Below are 22564 nucleotides of genomic sequence, written 5' to 3'. Positions count from 1 at the left end.
AAGTTTTATATATTCAGAATGACTTAATTTTGACTAACCACAGGTTGGACAGCAGTTTTTAATTGTTGTTTTGTATTCTTTGCCACAGGGTTTAATGGTGGGACACTCAACAGGCTTTTTCACAACACCAAAGCTGTCACTGGAGCAGCTGTATATGGTACAGTTAAAATCCCATGTATCCCCGGGCTACAAAAGAAGATGATCATTAGTGACAGTTAGTTAATGCTAGTTAGTTAATGTAACTAATGTAGTTTGTGTAATCCACAACAGAGACATACCAGTCTAGGTAACCCATCAGGGCCCATGCAATCTACAAGAAGGGATTGATACAAAATTAACAAAAGTATGGCATAAATAGCATTAATCTATAAACAGACAGTAAATGAAGTAACATTTCTTACCGCAGTTAGGTGTACATTTATCTGTTGTTGAACTAACTAGATATGTGTTGTCAGGACAGACACAACCTTCCATGAATGTGTTTTGGCAATCTTTTCCTTGGCAATCTTTTTCCACAAACATATCATTGTATCTGGTATTTAAATACAATAGAAGACTGTTACATACTGTAATATTTGGAGCATTTAGTATTACATTTACTTCACACAAAGATGATGTTATGTCATGACTAGAGATTAGACCATTACCTTGTACTGCAGGTTTTTTCAATTTTAGGCCCACATGCCTTGTAGACTTTGTTACTTGGGCACTTGTATTCTGTTATGGAAACAAACAATTAATAACTTCAGAGTCCTCTTATAAGTGCAAATGGGTTAGGTATGCTTACTATATCAACATAATGAATTGCCACAGTTGAGGAGCATTAAAGTGGAGTATTAAAATAAATACTGAAAGAAAATACATATAAATGCTATAAAGTACTGCAATGATGCTGTATTTAGCTGAATTTAGCTGTTTTACCGCATAGCCCTTTGAGGTCAGCTGAGTTTTTCCAGTCCACACAAACAGACTGCAGGCCGCATTGCAGTGCATAGGCCTCCAGGCTGATACACGCAACAGACTTATTTTTAATGGCACACACGTCATATTTGCATGCGTCATAATAGCTTTGATATGGAACAACCCCATGGCATTTTTCAAATAATCTGTGAAGAACATGCAAAATTGTGACTTTCAATATAGCAACATTTTTTTTTTCAGAGATAAAATTTTTAAAAAAAACTGGACCACTGTCCTGCAGTTTTGCTCCAACCTTGATCAAAATCACCTGCTTGAAATTTTCAATTAATCCTGAAGGACCTTGATCAGTTTGTTGAACTGTGTTTGATTATGGCTAGAGCTAAATTGTGCTGGACAATGGTCCTTCAGGGAAAGTCAACATGTGACTTTCATTGTAGTGTTTCTTTGTTCAATGCCTGCTACAGAGTGTGTGATTTCGGCAATCAAGATCATTACAGACGTGGATCTAATAACCTTGGGTACGACATGTATATACTGTACTCTACGACGCAAGTTAGTATAGAAGAATAAAACGTCATCAGCCTGCACTAGTGGTAAACGTATAGAGCAAGATGAATCGCACTTTGGCAATTGTGTTTTTTTTTATGCGCTTAAAAAAAGAGGAGGAAGTGAAAGAAGATGATATGGCCAAGGTCATGGCTTTGGAAACTTAGCATGCCAATCTTGCAAATGGAGCATGAGGTAAGTAGTTTTAAGTTTTAGCATCATGTCACCTTGATCAATAGGCCGTGTTGGGTTTTTATTGGCTAGTCAGTAGACGTAGGTCGTAGCAAAAAAAAAAAAATCTTTGGTCGCAAGACCGTCACACTGGCCATCTTTAAACCTCTCTCACTGTAGGGCCACCGTTTAGGAGCCACGACCACAGAAATTGCCACTATTGGTCATCTTTCGTCTGGGAAAGCCCAAAATCGTACAATGTGTACCGGGATTTTATGTTACCTGTATGGTACATTTTTGTTATTTTGGAGCTTGACAATACCTGTTGCTCATTCACTTAAGTAGAAGTAAAAGTAATAGTAATTGTATGGAAAAGAGCCGTCAGGACAACTATTTTTTTATACAGATATATATTCTTCTACACAGAAGAAATAATTTCAGGTTTGGAATGACAGTATTTTCATTTTTTTTGGGTGAAATTTTCCTTTAAAACACTGTAAAATGGTGACTTGTAAATTGAAGTATATCACTGTTTAATAGGCATAATATAAAGTTTAATAGTGTTACTCGGTATTACAAACAAACTACACATTATGTCAAACACACACAAATGAAATTTGACACATGTTCTTATGATAAATTAGCTCTGTTCCAAAAGCTGCCTTGCTACCTACTGCTAACAGTCAGGGTCAGATCTAGACTGCTGCTTCTTTTTTTTCTTTCTTTTTTTTATGTGGTGGGGTGGTATAAAAAAATTCCCACAGAAGAATAGTAAATAATTTGAAATCAGCGCATTGTCAGGAGCAGTCAAGGTCCACAAGCAAAATGTCTTGATAAACAAGAATGTAGGGAGCAACAAGATTACTGCCCTAAATAAATGTATCCGGTTTGAAAGGGTACGGTGGCGCGTTAGCCTGCCGCTCCTCTCGCCTGTTTGTTATTTAGTTTATTTTGAGTTCTCTTTGAGGGTTTTTGAGCAAGTGAAGACTGCCTATTTTACTGCGATTACGCTTCACCTGTTGGATTACTGCTTTTTATGAGTGGTTGCAGGTCTGATACTGGTGTAGTGCAATCTGGTGTTCCTCAAGGTTCAATCTTGGGCCCTTAACTTTTTAGCATTTACATTTATCATCTTGGTTAATGTGATGAGGGGGGTGTGGTTTTGCGGAGTTTGCAGCGGGAGAGTGAGGGAGGAGCCGAGCGGTAAGTAAGTGGGTCAAGTGCAAAATGACGAACACCTGTGTCTGATTGCAGTAATTGGCGTGGGGAGACCGCATGGTCTCACTGGCTGGTGCAAGAGAGCGGGAGAGAGAAGGACTGGGGACTCGTACCAAACACTCACGACCTGCTGGCTGACAAACGGACTGAGGATACCCATCGGAAAGAGTTTTATGAAGGGACTGAGTTTACACAACGGGAAGAGTTTGATAAAAGTGGACTGAGAGCTGTGTCAGCAGGCAAGAGTATTTATGAACTGTGCTGTAGACGTGTCTACGGTGAAGGCGCATGTGGCGCACCTTTTCTTTATTTTTGTGTTTGTTTAATAAAGTGTAAGAGTCCCCGTTACGTCGACCCTTGTCTTCTTTCATCCCTCATATTGAACCATCGTTACACTGGTGCCGAAACCCGGGATGGAAGAAGAAGCCGCCGCCAGACAGTCTCCGTCCCCATTTGCGGATGTCATCCACGCGCTTGCGGGTCTACACCAGGAACAACATCGTGCCGTGCTGGCCGTGAAGGAGGAACAGGAGCGCCGGTTTGAGGCGCTCCTCCGCGCCCAGCAGGTTCCGGAGCTGGATGGACCGGGAGGGACGGGCCGGACCATCAACGCCAGCTTCAGCCTCGGCCCAGACCATCCCGCTCCACAAGATGGGTCCACAGGACGACCCGGAAGCGTTTCTCGACCTGTTCGAGTGAACGGCCGAAGCCTGGGGCTGGCCGCCCGGGGACTGGCCAGTGCGGTTGATCCCGCTTTTGTCCGGAGAGGCACAGATCGCCGCACAGCAATTGCCAGTCCCGAACCTCCTGGTCTATCGAGACCTCAAGCACGCCATCTTATAGCGGGTCGGCCGGACCCCTGAGCAAAGCAGACAGCGGTTCCGGACCCTTGAGCTTGGGGAGTCTGGTCGGCCCTTCGTCTTCGCGCAACAGCTCCGGGATGCATGCCGCAAATGGCTGATGGCCGAAGAACTTGATGTCGAGGCAATTATCGACCAGGTGGTACTGGAGCAGTTCGTGGCGCGGCTCCCCCGGAGGACCGCGCAGTGGGTCCAGTGCCACCGCCCGAAGTCGCTGAACCACGCCATCCAGTTGGTGGAGGACCAGATGGTGGCGTGCCCAGGGGTAGGCGAACCCCTACCAGCAGCTTCTCTCTCTCCCTCTCTTCCCCCTCCCTCTGTTTCTTCTCGCCCTGTCCCTCTCCCTAGCTCCCGTGGGAATTTCTCTCCTAGGCCGGCGTCCCGTTGGAGGACCGGCACCGGGGCAGAGCCTGTCACTGAGGGTGGCGGGAAGGACTGGGCCGGCCTGTTGGCGTTGCGGGTACCCTGGTCATTTTATCGATCAGTGTCCAGTGATGGAGGTGGGGACCCTGGTCAGGGTCCCTGACACACCGCAGGCCGCCCCCGATCGAGCTGGGTTGTACCAAATACCAGTGAGTATAAAGGGGGGTACTTTTCAGGCTTTGGTGGATTCAGGCTGTAACCAAACCTCAATCAAAGTATGATTCAACCTGGGGCATTGGATAATAGCCGCATGGTTAAGGTAAGGTGTGTGCAAGGGGAAGTGGTGGATTATCCCTTAATGCCAGTCACGATCCAATTTAGGGGTCAAAAGCATAGTGTGGAGGTAGCCGTAAGTCAGCACCTCCGACAACCGCTAATTTTAGGGACCATTTGGCCGGGGTTTAAAGTGTTATGGGGACATTTATGTGCGGGTGTTTCTGGGACTAAAAGGAAGCGGGGGAGGAGAGCGGTCGCTCAGGTGGGAGAGGCTGTACCGGGACCATCGGAACCTGCGCCAGAGGAGCGGAACGCTATTGAAAGACAGGATCTTTCGGAGCGTGATGACTTCCCTCTGGAGCAGTCCCGACATGAAACGCTTAAAAATGCATTTGATCAGGTCCGCACAATCGACGGACAGCCTCTCCACCCAGACCGACCCCTTTCATATCCTTATTTCGCAATTATAAAAGATAAGTTGTATCGGGTGACCCAGGACGCCCAGACAAAGCAAGATACAACACAGTTATTAGTTACGAAAAGCCGTCGGGAAATGCTTTTCCAGACGGCTCATTGTGATCCGATGGCTGGGCATTTAGGGCAAACAGCTACACTAAATCGTCTAATGACCCGATTTTTTTGGCCGGGCATTCACAAGAACGTGCGCAAGTGGTGCGCATCTTGTCGTGAATGTCAGTTGGTAAACCCACCGGCCTTCCTTTAATGGAGGTCCCCTTCGAGAGAATTGGTATGGACCTCATCGGGCCATTAGAACGATCCGCATGAGGGCATCGCTTTGCATTAGTCCTAGTGGATTATGCAACGCGGTACCCAGAAGCAGTGCGGCTTCGCAATATTTCTGCCAAGAGCGTAGCGAGCGCGCTGTTTCAATTAATCTCCCGGGTGGGAATCCCAAAGGAGATTTTCACCGACCAAGGCACGGCGTTTATGTCACGCACTATTCGCGAACTTTACGAATTATTGGGCATTAAATCGATTCGCACCTGCGTCTATCACCCACAAACAGACGGACTGGTGGAACGTTTTAATCACACGTTGGAATCAATGATTCGAAAGTTCGTTCAGGAAGACGCCAAAAATTGGGATAAGTGGCTAGAACCCCTCTTGTTCGCTGTACGCGAGGTCCCCCAAGCCTCCACGGGGTTTTCCCCCTTCGAGCTTCTTTATGGGCGTCAGCCCCGCGGGGTGCTGGACGTGCTTAGGGAAACTTGGGAGGACGGACCTTCGGATAGTAAAAATTAAATTCAATATGTCATGGACCTGAGAACAAAACTCCACACTTTGGGGCGGCTTTCTATGGAGAATTTGTTACAGGCCCAGGACAAACAAAGTCGGCTGTACAACAGGGGGGCTAGACTACGCGAATTTGCACCGGGAGATAAAGTACTTGTATTACTCCCCACATCCAGTTCTAAATTACTCGCGAAGTGGCAAGGACCCTTTGAGGTCACACGGCGAGTCGGGGATCTCAACTATGAGGTTATTCGTACGGACAGGGGAGGGGCACATCAGGTTTACCACCTCAATCTCCTTAAAAAATGGAATGAGTTGGAATCAATGATATTGGCAACGGTAGTGAGTGGGGAGGAGGATCTGGGTCCAGAAGCGAATTCAAAGTCTCAATCACTCGCTCTGGCCCCTGGTGGAGATCACCTCTCGCCATCCCAAATCACTGATATACGTAATTTACAAACGGAGTTTGCTGATGTGTTCTCGCCCCTGCCCGGCCGAACGAACCTCATTCAGCACCACGTTGAGACTGAGCCGTGTATAGTAGTACGCAGCCGGCCATATCGCTTACCTGAACATAAAAAGAAAGTAGTTCAGGATGAATTGAAGGCTATGCTGGACATGGGGGTAATAGAAGAATCCAACAGTGACTGGGCAAGCCCGGTCGTTTTGGTTCCAAAACCCGACGGCTCGGTTTGGTTCTGTGTGGATTATCGCAAGGTGAATGCTGTGTCGAAATTCGACGCATATCCAATGCCTCGGGTTGACGAATTGCTTGATCGGCTCGGCACTGCTCGATTTTATTCGATACTGGATTTAACGAAGGGATATTGGCAGATCCCCTTAACTCCAATGTCCAGAGAAAAAAACGCCTTCACAACACCGTTTGGATTACACCAATTTGTCACTCTTCCTTTCAGCTTGTTCGGGGCTCCGGCGACCTTTCAGCGCCTGATGGACAGAATTCTCCGGCCGCATGCTGCATATGCCGCTACTTACTTGGATGATATTATCATCTATAGTAATGATTGGCAGCGTCATATGCAGCATTTGCGGGCTGTCCTCGGGGCGCTGCGAGGGGCCGGGCTCACGGCCAACCCAAAGAAATGTGCGGTTGGGCGTGTGGAGGTTAGGTATCTGGGCTTCCACTTGGGTCATGGACAGGTGCGTCCCCAAATTGATAAGACTGCAGCAGTTGCGACCTGTCCGAGACCTAAGACCAAAAAGGAGGTTAGACAGTTCCTGGGGCTAGCGGGATATTACAGAAGGTTTGTGCCTAATTATTCGGACCTCGCTAGCCCACTGACTGATCTAACTAAAAAGGATGCACCAGATACAATCCAGTGGATGGCTCCCCGGCCTGAGTCGGGTGGTGGGGGTATGTGATGAGGGGGGCGTGGTTTTGCGGAGTTTGCAGCGGGAGAGTGAGGGAGGAGCCGAGCGGTAAGTAAGTGGGTCAAGTGCATAATGAGGAACACCTGTGTCTGATTGCAGTAATTGGCGTGGGGAGACCGCATATAAACTGGCTGGTGCAACAGAGCGGGAGAGAGAAGGACTGGGGACTCGTACCAAACACTCACGACCTGCTGGCTGACAAACGGACTGAGGATACCCATCGGGAAGAGTTTTATGAAGGGACTGAGTTTACACAACGGGAAGAGTTTGAAAAAAGTGGACTGAGAGCTGTGTCAGCAGGCAAGAGTATTTATGAACTGTGCTGTACACGTGTCTACGGTGAAGGCGCATGTGGCGCACCTTTTCTTTATTTTTGTGTTTGTTTAATAAAGTGTACGAGTCCCCGTTACGCCGACCCTTGTCTTCTTTTATCCCTCATATTCAACCATCGTTACACTTAACTTTTAAGATCACTTGGTCTCAACTTTCCCTTTTATGCAGATGACCCCCATGGATTATTTACATTGAAAACCTAATATTAATGCGTCTGTGTCCTTTCTTTCTCAGTGTATTTCTGAGATTAAAAAATGGATGTCTAGAAATGTTCTTTGTCTAAACAGTGACAAGATGGGGTAATGCTCATTGGTTCACCCCACCAACTATGTAAGGCTGGGTCTTTAACTTTTAAGTATAGATGGCTCTACACTGGAATTTCAAACAAAATGTAAAAAATTGGGTAGAATTAGAATTGGGTAGATATTTGATGTTCATTTAACAGTTGTTTCTCATGTTCAGAACACTATCAAGACATATTTTTTTCATCTTAGAAATATTGCCAGATTGTGTCCTATGTTATCTTTCTCGCATTGATTATTGCAATGGGATTATTGCTTTGCTGGCTGGGGTTTCAAAAGCTCAGATTCTGTGTCGATTTTAAAATTCTCATGGTTACTTAAAGGTTTTGCATGGATTGGCACCTCATAATCTCTCTGTGCTTTTAATCCCCTACACACCAGCGCGTGATCTCTGCTCCTTGGAAGCCGGCCTTTTAATTGTTCCACTTGAAAAATCTATGGGTGATGTGGCTTTTTCTTTAATCACTCCAAAACTTTTGAATTCTCTGGCTGCTGTGATTTAGGAAAGCAGAATCCCTTAGTAGCTTCTTTTTTTAAGGGTAGCTTTTACCTGATTATTTTTTAATTGTCATATTTTCTATTTAATTGTTGAACTTTTAATAAAAAATTTTTTTTTGTATTTTATCTTTATCTCACTTTCATTAATGCATTGTTCGTATAATTGTTTTATTTGATCTTATTTTTGTGAAACGCCTTGAAATGCTACTTTTAAACGCACTATAGAAAATAAAGTTTATTATTATAACATCTGGAACGGTTTTTGAGTCAGAAGCATGCGTATGATGTCTGCGTAGGCAGCTTGCCAAGTTGTGGAACAGGGCAATTACTGTATGCAGTTATGATTACATTTTGAAAGATTAAAGCTTTGGTTTTGCCTTACTTGCTCTTGATGAGTTCACAGGCGTTGTACATTTCTGATGCACAACTTGTATTCGTTGTAGTTACATTAGGAGGATTGCATCCTGGGGGTACCATCCAGAACTGCGCCATGTGTTCACAAGATTCGTCAATTCTTCCGTTAGGAAGTCTGCAGTCATTTGCTGTGTTATTGTCACAGACCCCTTAATAATGTCAACAATATAAAGTAAAAAAAATAAAAAATAATAATAGACATTAAACATTACACATGCTGTTAAACAAGTCACACTATTTAGTTAGATAGAAAAACTTTAATTATACTAGATCAGATTGCAGGCACAGTCACCAGATAATTTAAATGAACAAATAAACATTCAGGCAAAGTCTTGAGATACCAATCTTTGTAGCGGACAGATAAAATTACATTTATTTTTCATTGTCATTTTAAACCAAGGGATCTGAGATCTGTACTCACCACAATGCCCCTCAGTATTACCATGGAAGTACGAGAATGGGAGTTTGACAATAACACCTAGATTATTGACTAAAATCTCAGCTTTAATATCAGATACATTCACAAGCACTGCAATGCCAGTAGTGGTAATGATTATATCTCCCAGTTGAATTGTTGGCTTCATCTCTGTATCATTAACAAAGACCTGTGGGAAACAAGGCATTTTGTAGTTTTGAAGAAAATCATGTTCTAGAATATTGTTATTTTACAATTTGCCATGAACAACATGAGAGCACTGGTCCGCAGTTCATTAAATTGATATAAAGTCTGTTTTGACACAGTTGTGGACAGCAGAGAAAAACAATGATAAATTATTTGCAAAAAAAGAAAATAATAATAAAATGCAACTAACCATATTATGCATAATTAAGAAAGCAAAATCAGTCATACCACCTTTTAAAAGGAAAGAGAAAATGCTTTCCAAATAAGGCAGATGCTAACACGGATGTTATGTAACACATCCTTGGTCAATCATGAACAAAAATATGCAGGGTATAAGAAAATACAACCCATTACATTAAATATGGTTTCATATGAAAGGAGGATAAACATGGCTTTTCTGGTCCACATAGAATTTTATGCAGTAAACAACTGACTGCATGGCCAGAATTATTGGAACCTTTGTTAAATATGATCAAAGAAGGCTGTGAAAATAAATCTATATTGTTTATCCTTTTGATTTTTCATTAAAAAAAAAGTCCTCTGGGTTCGGGCCAAATTCCGAGCTCGGATCCCTCTCCCCCGGACAGCACGCCAAATACGCATAAATTACTATATCTAGAAATCTTATAATGGACCTTGTTTGGGTCTTCCATCAGGACAATGATCCAAAATAAACATTAAAATAAAAATAAAAATAAATAAAATAAATAAATGGGTCACTGAGCACAAAATTAAGGTTCTGCACATGGCCATCCCAGTCCCCTAATCTGAACCAAAACTGAAGAGGAGTGTGTATCCACATGGACTTGGTAAACTGGAGGATCTGGAGAGATTCAAAATAGAGGAATGATCTCTGATCTCTTGACAGATGTTCTCCAAACTTATCAGGCATTATATGATAAAACTCAGAGTTGTTATCTTGACAAAAGGAGGTTGCAAAATGTAATGAATAAAATGGTGCCAATAATTGTAGCCAATGGCCTGGTTTCACAGACATGGGTTAGATTAAGCCAGGATTAAGCCTTAGTTCAATTAGGACATTTAAGTTGTTTTTATAAATGTTCCTTTGAAAAAAAACAACTTATTGGTGTGCATTTTGAGACAAAAAAATGTCACTGAAATATTTTAAGATTTTTAGTTAAAACAGCTCAAACATGCATTTTAGTCTGGGACTAGCTTAAGCGTTGTCTGTGAAACCAGAGGAATGTGTATTAGAGAAAAACCATCAAATCTCAAGAGATTTAGGGATGGTGACTCCCTGTCAGATTTTTGAATACGGTAAACAATTTTGGTTCAGTGTTGTGTTGCTACTTGATGTCTAATGGAAAATCTGAGCTTTAGAAATCTTGTCAATGGTTTGATGAAAGTGAATGTATTTTAGGGATATATTTTGCCAATTTTGTTTGTGAACAAATTCATGTGGAAATAGTCGTGACACTCACCTGGACCTCTTTAGTGTTGCTTGTAAGCTTGATTTTATTGGATTTGTAATTCACAATGACATACTCTGGGCAGGCGAGATTATTTTTAACATCACAATAATAGTTTTTAACATGGACACTGATATTGTATTTTGGGATGATTTCTTGGAACAAAACATAAGTGCAGTTTCCTTGGAAAGTATAATATTGTCCATCAAAGGTTTTGTAATGAGGGTCACCCCAGCTGTTGCATCTACCTGTTTCAGAAAAACATTTAAAACAAAGTTAAAAAAAAAAAAAAATATATATATATATATATATATATATATATATATAATATATATATATTAAAAAAACATTAATAATTAATTTATATACATTATATATATAAATATAAAATGTTAATACTATACCAATTTTACTGAGCAGTTTAAACTTACAAGGACACTCATACTTGGAACAGCAGCCATTGTTATAATACACTTTCTCAGGTGGAAGTCCATTGACACAGTAAGGTTGGATTGCATCTTTTGGGTCACACTGTATAGGGATTGAGTTAAAAAAGTTAAACGTGTACTACAATAACTTGATTTTATGTGTGTGTATATATATATATATATATATATATATATATGTATAGACAATTGATATGTGGGTATCATATGTTGATATGTGGGTGACATAAATTCTTTTGGAAAGCTGGCATGTCCTGAGGTGTGACATACTATAATCCATCTAAAACAATTTTACACAGTATTATATGAATTATCATTATTATTACATGCAGCTTCACTAGTGAAAAAAGTAAACTTTACTGTATTTGAAATATATTCCCTTTTCCAATAGTACATTGCAAATATACTTACAAAAATGTTACTATCTTTAAATATATTGAACGTATATTAGCATCATGCTTTTACCTATTTTCACAATACAACTTTTAACCCTTTAAAAAAATTATACTGTAGTATATTATCTAAAAATATATTTTAGAGAAATATACTTGAAGTGAAAATTCAGTTTATTTTCTAAAACTGTATTTATTTGCACTTTATTGAAAATATATTTTTGGTATATTTTAACTGTGTGCTGGAAATGATCATTGTACCAATGCATTGAAAGTATACTTTCAAAATACATTATAATATACAATAGTATTTACAATAGCTACTGTCCTATCCTAATAAAAGGCGAAAACACCAAATATATATATATATATATAAACTCTTATGTTATATTACTTTTATGTTTTGAAGACACTCGTAATGAATTTGTAATGTACTCGTAACACTAATAAAGTACATTTAATATCACTAATCAAAAATGTAATTGGTCCCTACACAGCCATATACTTAAAGTACACCAAGTATACTTGAAGTTGGTCCAATTTAGTACACAAAAGTACACTACATACAATAAAAGTTATGCTTTACTACAATTTAATTACAACTAAAATATACTTAGTACAAAATTAGTTGTTTCAAAATAGCACACTTTAAGTAAACTAATCATTAACACACTTGAAGTATACTGATAATTAGTCTGGCTGCAAGTATACTTAGCATTTTTTTTTTCACCAGGGTTTCATAACCTCATTCATTCATTACATGTAATATTTGTAAATTATTATTTTTTTGTCATGTAACTTCACAAAACCATTTGTGTTAATTTACTAGTAAATTCACTATTGAAAGGGGAAAAGATGATTAAAAATGGTGAAATCTTTAAAGGAAATGATGAGTTCTCATAACACCCTAAAATTTACTATTTTCCTTGTATATTCAAATAAACTATAACATGAAATCTAGTTTTACAAAATACCAAATAACATTATTCATTAACATTATATATAGTTAGAATTTACTCATAATATTTTGCTGTGCATATGGTCATTTAATTTAATTAAATTTTCATTTTTTTTTTTTTTTTTAGTTCTTGTTAGCATTCCTGTTTTCATCTGTTTGAGCACTGCTATGATGTTGCTAGGGTTATCTTTCAAAATAGCCCACTCATTCTGGCTCTCAAATATGATCAGGGTGCCTCCTTTAATGTAAGTCTATGACATTTTTTCTCCCGTTTTATCCACCACAATGTTGTGATACAATTGCTTAGAAAGTAGTAGCACATCTCTCCTCAAAAAAGGTCATAATTTCTCATTCATGTCTGAAGCCTAAAAGGTGTGGAACAACTTACACACTGAAAATATAGTTAGGGTTAGGGATTTGTTCAAATCCTAATTACTAAAAAAAAAAGCACCACTGATACTTTAAGAAAATCAACAAATGCCTAGCCCAACAGTACATTATTAGTTTACCTTCTGGTAACATGGGATACTGCTGGTTGTAGTGGGAATTGTAGATGTTCTGTTTACTATCTGATGTCCAAGTGTTGTGGAGTTGGATGGTGGCTCTGTGTGCAAAGCGAACTTAGTTGAAGAAATGATAGTAGATGATGTTGATGTTACTGTAGTCCATGCAGTGGTGACAGGGGTTAATGTCTCTGATACCGTAGGTTTTGTTGAAACAGATGTAGAAGGTGTTGTTTCTGTCTCTGTAGATGTTGTTACAGTAGTTGTTGTAGGAGTGGAAGTAGTTGTAGTTGTCTCTGTTGATGTTGGTGTTGTAGGAGTGGAAGTGGTGGTAGTTGTCTCTGTTGAAGTTGTTGTAAAAGGTGTTGTTTTTGTCTCTGTAGATGTTGTTACAGTAGTTGTAGGAGTGGAAGTAGTTGTAGGTGTTTCCGTTGATGTTGTTGCAGATGGTGTTGTTTCTGTCTCTGTATATGTTTTGGTTACAGTAGTTGTAGTTGTGAAATAGGTTGTAGGTGTCTCAGTTGGTGTTACAGTAGGTGTCTCTGTTGATGTTTGTGTTACATTAGTTGTAGGAGTGGAAGTGGTTGTAGTTGTCTCTGTTGATGTTGGTGTTACAGTAGTTGTAGGAGTGAAAGTGAAGGTAAGTGTCTCTGTTGATGTTGTAGAAGGTGTTGTTTCTGTCTCTGTAGATGTTGTTACTGAAGTAGTTGAAGGAGTTGTAGTTGTCTCTGTTGATGTTGTTGTAGAAGGTGTTGTTTCTGTCTCTGTAGATGTTGTTACAGTAGTAGTTGTAGGAGTGGAAGTGGTTGTAGTTGTCTCTGTTGATGTTGTTGAAGAAGGTGTTGTTTCTGTCTCTGTAGATGTTGTTACAGTAGTACTTGTAGGAGTGGAAGTGGTTGTAGTTGTCTCTGTAGATGTTGTTGTAGAAGGTGTTGTCACTGTAGATGTTGTTGTTACAGTAGCTGTTGTCGTAGTAGTAGTAGTGGAAGTGGTTGTAGAACAAACAAATGTTGCAAAAATGCAACATTTTACACGTATTTTATAATTATAACAATGTGGTATCATGTGACCTGCATTTTCTTCATTTGAACACATCAGGCCATAGGATGCATTGCAATGCACGGTTTGATCCAACTCTCCCAAAGACTTGTCTGGATAATCTACTGCCCTGCATTCAATGTCTTTTGGTGTCTGACAGGTTATTTTATGTGCAGTCCACAAAGCATTAATGGATTCAGTTTCCAATCCTCGTGGTTCTCTGCTGGGTTTGTTGCGGTCAAACCAGTCTGACCAACTACAATTGAAAACACCACCAACACCAACTGTCAAGTTACAACTGGGCGGTGTTGTTACTGACACTGTAGGTGATGTTGTTACAGTAGTTGTTGTAGAGGTGAAAGAGGTTGTAGGTGTCTCTCTTGATGTTGGTGTTGTAGGAGTGGAAGTGGTGGTAGTTGTCTCTGTTGAAGTTGTTGTAAAAGGTGTTGTTTCTGTCTCTGTAGATGTTGTTACAGTAGTTGTAGGAGTGGAAGTAGTTGTAGGTGTTTCCGTTGATGTTGTTGTAGATGGTGTTGTTTCTGTCTCTGTAGATGTTTTGGTTACAGTAGTTGTAGTTGTGAAAGAGGTTGTAGGTGTCTCAGTTGGTGTTACAGTAGGTGTCTCTGTTGATGTTTGTGTAACATTAGTTGTAGGAGTGGAAGTGGTTGTACTTGTCTCTGTTGATGTTGGTGTAGAAGGTGTTGTTTCTGTCTCTGTAGATGTTGTTACAGTAGTAGTTGTAGGAGTGGAAGTGGTTGTAGGTGTCTCTCTTGATGTTGGTGTTGTAGGAGTGGAAGTGGTGGTAGTTGTCTCTGTTGAAGTTGTTGTAAAAGGTGTTGTTTCTGTCTCTGTAGATGTTGTTACAGTAGTTGTAGGAGTGGAAGTAGTTGTAGGTGTTTCCGTTGATGTTGTTGTAGATGGTGTTGTTTCTGTCTCTGTAGATGTTTTGGTTACAGTAGTTGTAGTTGTGAAAGAGGTTGTAGGTGTCTCAGTTGGTGTTACAGTAGGTGTCTCTGTTGATGTTTGTGTTACATTAGTTGTAGGAGTGGAAGTGGTTGTAGTTGTCTCTGTTGATGTTGGTGTTGGTGTTACAGTAGTTATAGGAGTGAAAGTGGATGTAGTTGTCTCTGTTGATGTTGTTGTAGAGGGTGTTGTTTCGGTCTCTGTAGATGTTGTTACAGTAGTAGTTGTAGGACTGGAAGTTGTTGTAGTTGTCTCTGTTGATGTTGTTGTAGAAGGTGTTGTTTCTGTCTCTGTAGATGTTGTTACAGTAGTACTTGTAAGAGTGGAAGTGGTTGTAGTTGTCTCTGTAGATGTTGTTGTAGAAGGTGTTGTTTCTGTCTCTGTAGATGTTGTTACAGTAGTAGTTGTAGGAGTGGAAGTAGTTGTAGTTGTCTCTGTTGATGTTGTTGTAGAAGGTGTTGTTTCTGTCTCTGTAGATGTTGTTACAGTAGTACTTGTAGGAGTGGAAGTAGTTGTAGTTGTCTCTGTAGATGTTGTTGTAGAAGGTGTTGTCACTGTAGTTGTTGTTGCAGTAGCTGTTGTCGTAGTAGTAGTAGTGGAAGTGGTTGTAGAACATACAAATGTTGCAAAAATGCAACATTTTACACGTATTTTATAATTATAACAATGTGGTATCATGTGACCTGCATTTTCTTCATTTGAACACATCAGGCCATAGGATGCATTGCAATGCACGGTTTGATCCAACTCTCCCAAAGACTTGTCTGGATAATCTACTGCCCTGCATTCAATGTCTTTTGGTGTCTGACAGGTTATTTTATTTGAAGTCCACAAAGCATTAATGGATTCAGTTTCCAATCCTCGTGGTTCTCTGCTGGGTTTGTTGCTGTCAAACCAGTCTGACCAACTACAATTGAAAACACCACCAACACCAACTGTCAAGTTACAACTGGGCGGTGTTGTTACTGACACTGTAGGTGATGTTGTTACAGTAGTTGTTGTAGTGGTGAAAGAGGTTGTAGGTGTCTCTCTTGATGTTGGTGTTGTAGGAGTGGAAGTGGTGGTAGTTGTCTCTGTTGAAGTTGTTGTAAAAGGTGTTGTTTCTGTCTCTGTAGATGTTGTTACAGTAGTTGTAGGAGTGGAAGTAGTTGTAGGTGTTTCCGTTGATGTTGTTGTAGATGGTGTTGTTTCTGTCTCTGTAGATGTTTTGGTTACAGTAGTTGTAGTTGTGAAAGAGGTTGTAGGTGTCTCAGTTGGTGTTACAGTAGGTGTCTCTGTTGATGTTTGTGTTACATTAGTTGTAGGAGTGGAAGTGGTTGTACTTGTCTCTGTTGATGTTGGTGTAGAAGGTGTTGTTTCTGTCTCTGTAGATGTTGTTACAGTAGTAGTTGTAGGAGTAGAAGTGGTTGTAGTTGTCTCTGTTGATGTTGTTGTAGAAGGTGTTGTTTCTGTCTCTGTAGATGTTGTTACAGTAGTAGTTGTAGGAGTGGAAGTGGTTGTAGTTGTCTCTGTTGATGTTGTTGTAGAAGGTGTTGTTTCTGTCTCTGTAGATGTTGTTACAGTAGTACTTGTAGGAGTGGAAGTGGTTGTAGTTGTCTCTGTAGATGTTGTTGTAGAAGGTGTTGTCACTGTAGATGTTGTTGTTACAGTAGCTGTTGTCGTCGTAGTAGTAGTGGTGGAAGTGGTTGTAGAACAAACAAATGTTGCAAAAATGCAACATTTTACACGTATTTTATAATTATAACAATGTGGTATCATGTGACCTGCATTTTCTTCATTTGAACACATCAGGCCATAGGATGCATTGCAATGCAAAGTTTGATCCAACTCTCCCAAAGACTTGTCTGGATAATCTACTGCCCTGCATTCAATGTCTTCTGGTGTCTGACAGGTTATTTTATGTGAAGTCCACAAAGCAACAATGGATTCAGTTTCCAATCCTCGTGGTTCTCTACTGGGTTTGTTGCTGTCAAACCAGTCTGACCACTTACAACTTAAAACACCACCAACACCAACTGTCAAGTTACAACTGGGCGGTGTTGTTACTGACACTGTAGGTGATGTTACAGTAGTTGTTGTAGTGGTGAAAGAGGTTGTAGGTGTCTCTCTTGATGTTGGTGTTGTAGGAGTGGAAGTGGTGGTAGTTGTCTCTGTTGAAGTTGTTGTAAAAGGTGTTGTTTCTGTCTCTGTAGATGTTGTTACAGTAGTTGTAGGAGTGGAAGTAGTTGTAGGTGTTTCCGTTGATGTTGTTGTAGATGGTGTTGTTTCGGTCTCTGTAGATGTTTTGGTTACAGTAGTTGTAGTTGTGAAAGAGGTTGTAGGTGTCTCAGTTGGTGTTACAGTAGGTGTCTCTGTTGATGTTTGTGTTACATTAGTTGTAGGAGTGGAAGTGGTTGTAGTTGTCTCTGTTGATGTTGGTGTTGGTGTTACAGTAGTTGTAGGAGTGAAAGTGGATGTAGTTGTCTCTGTTGATGTTGTTGTAGAAAGCGTTGTTTCAGTCTCTGTAGACGTTGTTACAGTAGTACTTGTAGGAGTGGAAGTGGTTGTAGTTGTCTCTGTAGATGTTGTTGTAGAAGGTGTTGTCACTGTAGATGTTGTTGTTACAGTAGCTGTTGCCGTAGTAGTAGTAGTAGTAGTAGTAGTAGTGGAAGTGGTTGTAGAACAAACAAATGTTGCAAAAATGCAACATTTTACACGTATTTTATAATTATAACAATGTGGTATCATGTGACCTGCATTTTCTTCATTTGAACACATCAGGCCATAGGATGTATTGCAATGCACGGTTTGATCCAACTCTCCCAAAGACTTGTCTGGATAATCTACTGCCCTGCATTCAATGTCTTCTGGTGTTTGACAGGTTATTTTATGTGAAGTCCACAAAGCATTAATGGATTCAGTTTCCAATCCACGTGGTTCTCTGCTGGGTTTGTTGCTGTCAAACCAGTCTGACCAATTACAATTGAAAACACCACCAACACCAACTGTCAAGTTACAACTGGGCGGTGTTGTTACTGACACTGTAGGTGATGTTGTTACAGTAGTTGTTGTAGTGGTGAAAGAGGTTGTAGTTGTCTCTCTTGACGGTGTTACAGTAGTGGTTGTAGGTGTCTCCGTTGATGTTGTGGTAGTGGAAGTGGTTGTAGGGGTCTCTGTTGATGTTGTTGTTGTACACATCTCTGGACAACATGCAACACACTTCATGGTCATTTCATTCAGATATGGCTTATCTGAAGGGCAGTCAGGAAAACATCCTAGTTGAATAATAAAAGGAAAGCAGTAATAGACAAAAAAGAGACTTGGTTATTGACAGGACTTGGTTATTAATAAGGGGATTAACAAAATGTTTCTTATAGGGTTCAAACAACTATCTATAATCTATCTAATCTATTTTTTACAAATAATCTATAAAAATGATAATAAATGTTAATCAAATTAGTAAAAAATATATGTAATTATTAAAGGCACAGTAATTTTTGCCACTAGAGGTTGCTTATTCAAAACAAAGGTGTTGCTTGAAGGCGTGTGGATGAGTCTGGAATCATGAGAATTGTCATCTTCACCTCCATAGCCAGAAAGCAATAGACAGTCCGACGGGACTCTGGAAATCATGTTCATGGATGACCTAATGTATTAAATTTTTCTTAACGTTACTGTGGTATGAAGCAGGGCGATAGCTGTGGGAGCAGAATGAGACCGCTGGAGCGATTGTTAAGAGACACCGGACAGTTGAACGCTTCCGCCTCTTTCATTCATGCGTATGTGGGGTAACGCAGCATTGTTTTACTTTGTTAAAGCAATCATATTAAATACATTTGAGTGTGTTGAAAGTCATGTCATAACATTACTTTGTTACTCTTGGTGACTGCTATGAGACACTCATTGCAGTAAGCTAGATCAATATTATATTAATAAAACCTGGATGACTTGTGTTGCTAAATGGCATGAAATTAATTTGAAAATATATTGTGTGATGGAGAAAATGCTGTATTATTTTTACAACAAATAAAGCTGCATCTGATTATGATATGTAAGCCACAATATAGCGCTGTCTCTGAAGCATGGTACAAACATTGCACTCGCTGTAAATCAAGTAAAAATGAGATTCAAACAATAAGACTGTGTTGAGCTACATAACAAGGATTATTTTTCTGTCGATAGATGTAACAAGGATTATTCTTCTGTCGATAGATGTATTCAAACACCTGTCTAATAAAGCACATAATATCAAAAGCATCTTTTGTGTTTCCATGGTTTCTATGAAGTAAAACCAGAAATCGAGGGTAACGGAGGTGTGACGTCATTGAAAGGCGACGCAATGACATGCAAAGTTGCTGTGTCAAACACTTTGAAAAAATGTTTCCCACCTAAATGGTGCTTGTGCTGGAAGTCGGCTGAGGGATCTGTGAAGCTCTCTTAGAACTGGCCCAAGTTTCCACTGACTTAACCTCCTCAGAGTCAGAGGCCCTGTTTACATGCATGATGCGTTTTGATAGATTGGATCACAAGTGGACGACGGTAAATACAGGTGTAAATGGGGTCTAAAGCAATTTGAGCTTGTCCACTTTCGACCACTTCCAGAGGTAGTGGAAAACGCATTCACCCGGATTTGCGGTGTAGACGGAAATTTGGTCAAATGTGTTCGAACAGCCAAAGACCATCTACTCTTCACCTACTCACCTAATGCAGAAACATTATGGGAAGCGAGCTAGCCAGACGGGATTTAAACTGTCATCTGGTTTGAAGATGAAAAACGTACCAAGCACAATGTTCTCTCACCATTCCAGATTTCTAATACATACTCACAGTGTTCAGCGTGGTCATGCAGCTGATAGAGCACAATCGGAAGCTAATGAAGACATTGTCTCCAGATGCATTCATATGTAAATTGCGTGAGCTTATTTCGTCCATTAGATTGAAAGATCTGAAAAAAACCATTCATTTACCCCCCCCCCCCCCCCCCCGAAAGTGGACAAAAGGGACAGATTAAAACACCAGGTGTAAATGTGTGCCTTCCTCATCTAATTGTTTTGATCTACCAAAATGCATCTTAATACCAGGTGTAAACAGGGCCAGAGTGGGATATCTGGAAGAGCTTGTCCAGTGCTTAATTAGTAAATTCCAAGGTGCCGGAACAAGGGGGCGTGGCGGATCCGGCAATTTAGTTGGATGGGGAAAGGTAAAGGAAAATATGCGCAATCTCTGTTGGGTTTTCTATCTAACTATTTTTATGTGCGTTTTGAAAATGCGCATAAGAAATCCTAATTGGAAAGGACTTTCAAAAATAATCTCAGAATTATCAAAGAAATTGAATGCGCAGATGATCTTGAGTTTTGTGTTCGTTCAAATGCGTTTATGTGATGGAAACAGTTTTTTCGCATATTGATGATATGATGTGTCCATTTGTGCATGTAAATCACCATGACTTTATACATTAGGCCCAACAAGGTCTGACAAACACAGCCCTTGACATTTGTATAGAATTCAGAAGTTTAAACAGTCATTTTGCGCACAGGCTGCCGGTGTATGGACATAGTGAGCGTTTAATCCACCGTATAAAAAGCAAAGCATGTGACTTGCATGCTTAACTTTCAGAAAACCACTTCTTACATATCAGAAATGCATCAAAGTTTATTCTTTATATGCTGCTTATGTCTTGATTTATTAAATCATTGCTAAAACATGGCTTTGTCTACTTTTGGTGTTGTATAAGATGGGGGATCTTCCAAATGATGTGCCATATAAGATTTCAGAAGTGTCAGATCTGGTCCTTCAGCCCTTAAGCCCTGAGTTTGTCCCTTTTTTAAATGGCCAGTTCCATTTAGTTTCAGTAGCACTTCCATGAAATTTTTAATGGTGTGGCGAGAGGGGGACAGTAAAACTCATAGGGTGGCACACTAAAATGTGGTGCAGCGAAATGAAAACTCAGAATGCAAACAGTCAAAAAACGAAAATGAAAATAATATTTTTTAATAATCAATAAATGAATCAAATTTATTTATATATCAACACTCAAATACTGAATTGTATATGCATTTAAGTTACACATACAGCAGCTTTTATGTCTACTTTTTAATAATTTGTCTTGTAATTTTGAAGTGTATTCTCAGTTCCCATTGTTTTCCTTCCTGTTTTTTTTTTTTTTTTTTGGTTACCTGTATTAAATCATCACTGATTTCTTTGTGTATTTAAGCCCTTCTGTTTCAGCCATGTTTGGTTATTCATTGTTTGATTGTAATCATGCTGTTCGGCTGGGGGTGCTTGGATGTTCTTGTTATCTCTCTGTGTTCCTTGGATTGTTGCTGTTTCCTAATATGGACTATTGCCTGTTCTTTTGTTTATTAAAGTTGTGCATGCACTTGGATTCTCTCTCTACCTCATTCCTACGCGTCATGTCAAAGCAATAACTAAATCAGCATACTACCATCTGAAAAATATTGCAAGAATTAGATGCTTTGTTTCCAGTCAAGACTTAGAGAAACTTGTGCATTCATCACCAACAGGGTGGAGAAACTTGTGCATTCATCACCAACAGGGTGGATTATTGTAATAGACTCACTGGCCTTCCTAAAAAGACCATAAGATAGTTGCAGCTCACACAGAACGCTGAGCAGAACCAGAAAATATGAACATATCACACCAGTCCTCAGGTCTTTACACTGGCTCCCAGTTACATTTAGGATTGATTTTAAAGTATTTTTACTGGTATATAAATCATGCAATGGCCTAGGACCTCAATACATTGCAGATCTACTCACTGAATCACTCAGATCACTCCGGACATTAGAATCACATCAACTAGAAATACCAAGAGTTCACTCAAAGCAAGGAGTGTCTGCTTTTAGTTATTATGCCAGCCGCAGCTGGAACCAGCTTCCAGAAGAGATCAGATGTGCTCCTACAGTAGTCACATTCAAATCCAGACTCAAAAAATATCTGTTATCTGTACATTTAATGAATGAGCACTGGGCCAATGTTCGTCCGACTGTTTGTAAGACCGCTTATTTTATTTAATCTTACATTTTATTATTTAATTATTAGCTTCTAGTCAACTCATGAACCTCCTACAGTTCCCTCACAAACCCCAAGGAGTTTGAGAAACCCTGGTGTTTCATATAGACATGAACAATGGGCATAATATTATTGATGCTATTGGCTGATAGAGGTCAGATGAAGCAGCATAGTGCATCATCAAGACCATGAAAGGGCAGTACTATCATAGAATTCCCAGATGCTAATTGTCTGAAGGAAAATGCATAAGAAAGCATGCATGAAGTATGGCAACATGCATCATCGTTCCCTTTTGAATGAACTCTACACTATGCCATAGTAGTGACGATATGGGGACGTTTATAACTAATACAACATACGTAGTAAATGTCTGCTCGCCAGCTTGAAAATAAACTGCAGAGAACCATACACAAGTGCCAAGAGATTAGCAGCTGGAGATGCAGGATAGCGCCCCAGCTCGAATCCCTTGCTAGAGCCCTAGGAGTACAGCTAACTTGGAAGGCCGCAGCTTCAGCTGCATCTGCCAACATCTTCCACTCTGAAAGAGAGCAAACTACTACTGTACTACATCAGCCGCCCCCTGGCCTTGCAAATTGTAAAGCTCTTTTAAAAGCAACCCAACCGAGTGGAGCATGTACTTCAACATCCAGTCT

The 22564-nt window shown here is 40.1% G+C and overlaps 1 protein-coding gene across 1 annotated transcript in view; it reads right to left on the bottom strand.

Moving 5' to 3' along the window:
• Positions 1 to 22564, bottom strand: part of LOC143721275 (uncharacterized) — a 41777-nt gene that overhangs the window by 5109 nt on the left and 14104 nt on the right. The window contains exons 26-38 of the mRNA XM_077211562.1: positions 12906 to 18154; positions 11032 to 11167; positions 10613 to 10848; positions 8970 to 9153; positions 8517 to 8697; positions 7187 to 7289; positions 5797 to 5906; positions 3343 to 3609; positions 922 to 1106; positions 648 to 717; positions 402 to 532; positions 279 to 310; positions 39 to 186 (exon numbers count right to left, since the gene is read on the bottom strand). Of these exons, the coding sequence (XP_077067677.1) occupies positions 39 to 186; positions 279 to 310; positions 402 to 532; positions 648 to 717; positions 922 to 1106; positions 3343 to 3609; positions 5797 to 5906; positions 7187 to 7289; positions 8517 to 8697; positions 8970 to 9153; positions 10613 to 10848; positions 11032 to 11167; positions 12906 to 18154 (7032 nt within the window). The remainder of the gene's footprint in view (positions 1 to 38; positions 187 to 278; positions 311 to 401; positions 533 to 647; positions 718 to 921; positions 1107 to 3342; positions 3610 to 5796; positions 5907 to 7186; positions 7290 to 8516; positions 8698 to 8969; positions 9154 to 10612; positions 10849 to 11031; positions 11168 to 12905; positions 18155 to 22564) is intronic.

This window comes from Siphateles boraxobius, unplaced genomic scaffold (genome assembly GCF_051911475.1).
Source record: "Siphateles boraxobius isolate OS27281-9 unplaced genomic scaffold, OSU_SipBor_1 65, whole genome shotgun sequence".
NCBI classification, from domain to species: Eukaryota; Metazoa; Chordata; class Actinopteri; order Cypriniformes; family Leuciscidae; genus Siphateles; species Siphateles boraxobius.
The sequence above is the reverse complement of the archived record's forward strand: the minus strand, read 5'-3'. Positions and strand labels throughout refer to the sequence as shown.